General features: G+C 37.6%; 2 protein-coding genes across 2 annotated transcripts; one reads left to right on the forward strand and one right to left on the reverse strand.

The window, feature by feature from the left end:
* Window positions 1-1,804: 1,804 nt before the first annotated feature.
* LOC103508992 (TOX high mobility group box family member 3) lies at window positions 1,805-2,998 on the forward strand. Its single transcript, XM_026823659.1, has one exon. It carries the CDS (start codon window positions 2,032-2,034, stop codon window positions 2,710-2,712), a length of 681 nt encoding a protein of 226 aa, XP_026679460.1. The 5' UTR covers window positions 1,805-2,031; the 3' UTR covers window positions 2,713-2,998.
* Window positions 2,999-3,190: 192 nt separating this feature from the next.
* On the reverse strand, window positions 3,191-5,522 carry LOC103509002 (queuine tRNA-ribosyltransferase catalytic subunit 1; the record flags this gene model as incomplete). Its single annotated transcript, XM_008473597.3, has 4 exons — window positions 3,191-3,635; window positions 4,065-4,259; window positions 4,996-5,171; window positions 5,327-5,522. Coding segments are annotated over 4 exons (735 nt in total), but the record flags the coding sequence as incomplete, so codon positions are not given.
* Window positions 5,523-7,369: the final 1,847 nt, after the last annotated feature.

A 7,369-nucleotide genomic window follows, 5' to 3' on the forward strand; every position in this document is an offset into this window, starting at 1 on the left:
GAGAGACTGGGAAAAATCTTCTAAGACATTCAGGCTGAATAGTGTTGAATTTCAACCCACTAAAAATCTGTCTCTCCATTTTAGAGGCAAAACTACCCGGAACAGTTATACAACATTACTTTGGGTAAAAGCACATACTGCCATGTGTATCAGACAATTTACACAAGAACTATGCAATTAAAATAATTATTCTGTTGCATTTTATTAGCATCAAGTAAATTCTTACATGAATTAAAAGAAAAATCCAAGTGTCAAACTCAAAAAAAGCAAAAGAGCTAGACGAATAATCTAACTTTTATCTCTTATTAATTTTGTTTACATTTCAAAATTTCAAATAATTCAAAATTTCGCGCTCAAATCAATTACTTTTCCCCTCTTTTCCTTTCGAAAATTTTAATCTTACTTACCAAACTTTCCTTTGGATAATTGAAGTGTTTTGGGGATCAGAGACCCAGACATTGTGGCTTCACTCTCCTAGCACTGAAAATTGATTACAGCGTTTCTTATCAGTATTGTCAGATAATTTTATCAATTTATCTTATCAATCACCAAATTTTCCAATTTTCTTTTTCGAATGTTTTGATTTTTTTAAAGATCTTACTTACCAAACTTTCCTTTGGATAATTGAAGTGTTTTGGGGATCAGAGACCCAGACATTGTGGTTTCACTCTCCTAGCACTGAAAATTGATTACAGCGTTTCTTAACAGTATTGTCAGATAATTTTATCAATTTATCTTATCAATCACCAAATTTTCCAATTTTCTTTTTCGAATGTTTTGATTTTTTTAAAGGAAGATACTAAAAGGAAAATTAATCTGGGATTTTCCATTGCTTACATAACAGCTAGTAATTTCATGATCTTACTTACCAAACTTTCCTTTGGATAATTGAAGTGTTTTGGGGATCAGAGACCCAGACATTGTGATTTCACTCTCCTAGCACTGAAAATTGATTACAGCGTTTCTAATCAGTATTGTCAGATAATTTTATCAATTTATCTTATCAATCACCAAATTTTCCAATTTTCTTTTTCGAATGTTTTGATTTTTTTAAAGGGTCAAGAAAAAAAATCAGCTGATAACGCAACGTTTGAGAACCCGGCCAGCTTCCCCTCTCTTTCACACAGCCTACAACAGCCTACTCGTTGACAAAGAGCTCGCTTCTCCTATATCAACAAATCAGAGGACGAGGGAATTTTTGAAAATTTGAAATTTTCAAGAAACCAACATGTGTGGATGTGTGATCCTGAGATAATAATTTATTAAAAAAATAAAGTGACTGGGCCCAAGTACCTAATTAAAACTTGAGTTTTTATTAGTGGATGATCTTCTAAATCATCCAAGCTCACTATTAAACCAGTCCTAAGCTATTGAGACTTGAAAAGTCAAGTTGGTAACAACCAAGGTGTTTGAAACCTACTTACCTACTCCATTCATACCTCCATGGTTTTTCATTCCTACGCCGCATCGATGCGGCGTTCACTCTGCGTCAGGAGTGGGCCGAGTGGGGATAAAAATTGGAAATTCAACAAACATGACGACATCTAGTGGAGAAATTACGAAACATTTTTTTCATTTCCCTCAATACCTGAAGCTACTCGAGACCCGCATCAGGGATTTAAGACGCAGCGTTGACGCTAAAGTAGGGGAAGTGGAATGAAAAACACGCGTCGGGTTCGCATCGCACCCACGTCGAAAGAAAAACAGACCTTGTTTTTTCAAGAGGGGTGGCACAAAGTTTTGTCCACAAATGGGTACAACCAATCGTGTGAACGAATCTTTTTTTTTATCGTTTACAGTCCGTAATTTAGGGAAAAAAAGAACGCAAACCAGTGCCGGATTTAACTTTTTTAAAACTCGAGCTGCTAAACTTTTAAGCTTTAAGGTGTTTTTCATGTTCACTGTTTTCTATTTATACTTGAAGTTTTTACTCCTTGCTCTTTAGATTAGAGAAAGTTCAGTTCAGTCCAGTGTTCAGAGTTGGTGTTGTACCTACTAAATTAAAAAAACCACCCTCACCACAAACATATCATGTACTCTGAAGAATCAGAGGATGACATCTCCGAGTATCATCTGTACCGCAGGAAGTACTACCTTCTCTTGGAAAGATGTGAAGCTATTCAGTTGGAAAACGAACGGATAGTGTCCAGGCTTCAGCGTGTACACAAACTCCTCCTGAAGTACAGAAAGCAAAGAAGCATCATCATAAAACATTTGGACCAGCATGGAGATAACTGGAGAGAAGCAAGCTTTGTGTTGGATTTGAGAAACAGACATCCATCTGATACGAGTGTCGAGAAACCCAAAGCATTGAAGAAGAAAGCAGAAAAACCCTCGAGAGATCCTAATGCACCTAAACGACCAGCTAATCCTTTCTTTCAATTTTGTCAGGAACAACGGACACTACTTACTGACACACAAACTAAAGCAGGGCCTCAGACAAATGACCCAAGTAAACAAGAAATCACCAAAGAGCTAGCAAAGAAATGGAATGCTCTGTCTCATGATGAAAGGAAAATCTATTACGATAAGTATGAACAGTCTAAAATCAAATACAAGGCAGATATTGAGGAGTATAAAGCTAGAAGTCAACCTAGTACAGGATCATCCACTGTGACATCTACATCTACCTCAGCAATGTCAACATCTACAGTACCTACTTCTACAACAAATATAGTGTCTACTCCTTTATCAGGTCAAGTGGACAAATAACAAATTTAAATTACCATTCCTTGTTTTGTACTCGTATGCTCCAAACGTATTGTTGACACTCTTTTTTGTACTGTCTTATTTCAAGTTTAGCTTGGCATTGTCTCTTCTAGACAAAATACATAATAGATAATTAACAAACTAATGTCCTTTATTTGCTATTAAAGTTCACCACCATACCTATCACAAATTTAGCCCCAAGTGTGATTTGTTAATAAAACAATAATGACAAAGTGTATATAACGTTATAATTCTATGTTGGCACACTCTAATAAATCTAAATGACAAAGAAGAAACATTTTTAATGACGAAGAAGAGATAATATTTTTTAACATTGTAGGTACATAATTTTATTTTTAATAAATTAAATACATTGGTCTGTAAATAGGTACATACCTATGTAAAATAATAATAAATACAAGGTAAATTTTATTATACCTTTAATATCCCAACCTGGTCATTCATGCTTTATTTCCTAGAACCCTCAGATCTACAAATATTTTGCCCACTTTTGGACATTTCTGAGCCAAAAGAGAAAGGATGAAAATTGTCTGGGTGGGAAATGGGAATCAAACACACTTCCTAGTGCTTACAAGGCCATGCTAGGTTCCAAGCTAATGTTAGGCAAGGCCATGCTAGGTTCCAAGCTAATGCTAACTAGGCTGGCTATTAGGGCTTGATCAATTAGTTGATCTGGAATGGATTTTGAATTTTCAACAGGTCCATGGGGTGTTAGCTCATGCCTGGATTATGGACTGTCACCGACAAGGTTCAGATTCAGTGAGCTCTATATTGACAGCTCTCAATGCATCTATTGTCCACCGCGGATAGTTTTCATCGGGATAGGCATCCTTCATGTACTGCTTCACATATTGAGGGAAGCGTTGTTCCTTGATGCTCTCTCGAATTTCTCTCATCAATCTCATCTGAAAACAAAGAATACAGGACAGAGATTTATTAGACTGTTCAGACACATCTACAACCCATGTAAAAAAAATGAGCCAGCCTAGTTAGCATTCCCAGGGCAATCTTAATCTTAACAGGTTTGTTCTTGGGGTGGCTGGCTTTCTCCTATTCTCTCTTTCCTTTAAGGACAAGATGTCAGCAGTTACAGTTCCCTCTATCAAAACTCTTCAAAATTAAACAAATAAAAAATGTGACCAGCCTAGTTTTAGAGCTTTGAAGCTAACATGCTTACCTTGTCAGTGCCAGATCACGGGTTTAATTCCTGCCTGGGGTGAATTTTATCATAAACAGTAAATAGAACAGCTGGCTTTTTCCATCATGTAGCATTTATTTCGGGAAAATTAACTTTTTTTTTCTTCTTAAAGAAAAGACAAACGAAAATTACTTACCTGGAAAGCAATATTGTGTACGGATAGCAAATGACAGGCACTGGGCTCTACAGTGGCGATGTGATGCAGATAGGCACGGGTATACCGAGCACATGTAGAACATGGACATTGATTATCAATAGGTGTGAAATCAGTGGCGTATTCATCGCGTTTGAGTTGGAGCTGCCCCTGTCGCACCAGTGCTGAACCAAACCTCTGTAATGAGAATGAGTGAGAGGTGAGTCATTTATGGTGGTACAATAGTCCTAAACTAAAATGGACGCGGCACACAAGGGATCAAGAAGAGACCGAATTAACACAATAATAAAAAATAAAGTCATTTAAAGAAGTAAGTTCCCAGCCTAGTTAGCTTGGTTGGTAACGCGTCTGCCTTGTAAGCGCTAAGCCGCGGGGTCGATTCCCGCCCAGGGGTAGATGTTATCCTGATGGGATAATGTTCGTTCTCGGAACGGCTGATTTTCTCCTATCCTTTCTTCCTTCTCTCTTCGATTTCGGGACGATAAGACCCTAGCAGTTACAGTTCCCTCTATCAAACCTCTTTTTTTAAGTTTTATTGAAAAATGAAGTGTTTGTTCCACCATAAATCTCAAACGGTTTATGTCCCATTTTGAAGGAATTTGGCCAGAATGTTGAACACACAAAAATTAACTACTTACGTTTCAAGCCCTCTTGAGCCTTTGTCTAGCTTTTTCAATACAATATATACAGAGAGGTAAATGTACTATTCTTACAAACCAAACATCTCGTCTTCTCGAAATTGGACGGTTTTTTTTTTTTTTTTTTTATAATTTACTCGCGATTTTTACTTTTTTAGTAATAAAGTTTCATTGCTGAATAAATTATCCCTTCCCTACAAGGTTTTTAATTCAAATCCCTTAATATTAATAAAACACGGAAAATAAAACTCCGTGAGAAAAAAAAGGTGACTTACAGCAGTCCTAGTAGGGAACACACAGTCAAACATATCAGCACCTAGAGCACAACAGATGAGTAGATCAACAGCAAACCCGATACCCATCACGTAGCGAGGTTTATCTTTGGGCAAACAGTTGATGGAAACCAGAACACTGTACCAGAAATCTTCCTTGGCTTCCCCACCACTCAGACCTGAGAATTTGGAAATGGAGGAGTTGCAATTGGGGAAAATATTTTTAATAAAAGGTCGATTTATGCTTAACACAATTAAAAGTCCTTATTGATATACATATACCCTCAATAATAATTAAGCGAAAACTCGCACAATTCCGTCCTTTTTAAATTACCTCCCACTGCAAAGCCATTCACGTCTTTCTCGACCATCTGATGAGCACAATCCTTCCTCAAAGCTTCATCCAGCCCTCCTTGCACTATGGGGAAGATATTCTGGGTGGTAGGATTCCGATGGGCCGCCAAACATCTGTCTAACCAGCGAACGGTTCTGTCTTTGGCAATAGCAACTCGAGGTCCTGTGAGGGAAGAAGAAAATAGAGTTGGTTAAGATGATTTTTTCCAAGAGTTTTTTTTTTTTTTTTTTTTTTTTTAAGGGGTTTGAAAGGGGGAAATGAAATTGCAAAGGTTTTTTTTAAAAGTAATTTTTCTTTATTTTTATTTATTTTTTTGTTTATTTGTGTTGTTGGTTGTGAGCTTTTAGTTGAGTTTTTTTGTTAAGCGCCGAGGATAAAATTACTGTATTGGTTTTCGTCAAAAAAGAACGAAAGAAATAAAAGTACTGCTTCCCTATTAAATCTTTCGATGGGATGAGTGATAAGAATTGTTTTTTTGAATTTACGTCATTTCATGCTGCCTTTGTTTTCCCGTATGCACCTCCATATGGTATGTTCAAAGTACAAGTAAGCGCGTATGACACGCAAAATAAGTCGGCGGAGGGGGGTTTTTATGAGGGTGAGGCGGGGTGGCTCTGCGGTAATGGTTGGCCACGGGAGTCAGTTACTTCTAGCCAGAACTTGAACAGGTTATAGAAGTGTGTCGGATTTTTTATTAATAGTTAATTGTTTAGAAAATAAATCGAGGTTTTTGATGAGGTCGACTTGGGTAATGGATGAGTCTATTTCTAGAGTAACCTTTAACCAGGTTATAAAGTGTCGGATTTTTTTATCTAAAGTTCCCAATTGTTTAAACAATCCCGGGCCCGCCACGAGCTTTCGCCACGCATCTTATGCTTTTAAGAGATGTCACTACCTTTAAAAAGAGTTTAGGGATTTTCAGTGATTTTTTTAGTTTTTAGGAATTTTTTAAGCTTACTTTTTCAGGGATCTTGGATCTACGAGTTTTTTCAGAGTCTCTGGGAAGTTTTCAGGATTTAGATCCCAGTTTTAGGGGTTAGTACCAGTGGTGACGATAGTACTCACATCCATTCATTTAAGTCTCTATACACCTCCTCTCATAAAAATGAATGAAGACAAAGTAAACATGACAGTCAATCTAATCCTGTGACCAATCAGGATATATAATTAATATATTATATTGCATAATTAATAATATATAAAAAGAAAAAGTTTTTCCATGGAATGAGATAGAGTTAAAAGACACCGTTGAAGAACGCCCTTAAAGGAAAACGACTTCCTGTCCACGAGATTAATAACAGATTGTGTTAAGGGTAAATAAACAAAACAAAAAAACAAAAAAAAAAAAAAAAAAAAATTTTCCTCTGTCTCCCTTGACATTGACGGTACCAGAATAGTAGGGCTTTAGTTTTTCTCTTGCTTTCTGTCCTATCCTCTTTCGGTCGGCAAGGCTCTTGACGTTGTAATATGGTAGTCCTATTTTAGGCGGGGGCCCCCCCTTAACTGGGGCGCCTGATCGGGAATGAGTGCCCATCTACGTGACGGTTGATTGCGCATGGATCCGACCGTAAAAAATAAAATAATACTGTATAATAAAAAAAGGGCAAGTCCTTACCTACGTTTACGTTAGACGAACCACAAAATTACGGTGTAAAAACGGGAACAAATAAACGTCTACCGTTGACTTGAGTACGAATGGGCTCGTGAGGTATGTTTAAGTCTTGTGATAACGACGACTGTAATACTACGTTGATCTACCTACATACGGCGTTCATGTTACTGTCCGTTCACTGTCAGAGTTTTATTTAAACGCGGTCGGACCAACGAACCCAACCCACCGCGCAGACGGAACATTCGGCGATCCGCGGGCGCCCCCAAGCTAAGGCGGGCCCCGCCTAAAATAGGACTACCCTATTACAAGCAAGAGCCTTGCCGACCGAAAGGAGGATAAGGACAGAAAGGAAGAAAGAAGCTAAAGCCCTGCTATTCTGGAAACGTCAATGTCAAGGGGGACAGTTTGGA

The sequence above is a fragment of the Diaphorina citri genome, unplaced genomic scaffold (genome assembly GCF_000475195.1).
Source record: "Diaphorina citri unplaced genomic scaffold, Diaci psyllid genome assembly version 1.1 scaffold22, whole genome shotgun sequence".
NCBI classification, from domain to species: Eukaryota; Metazoa; Arthropoda; class Insecta; order Hemiptera; family Psyllidae; genus Diaphorina; species Diaphorina citri.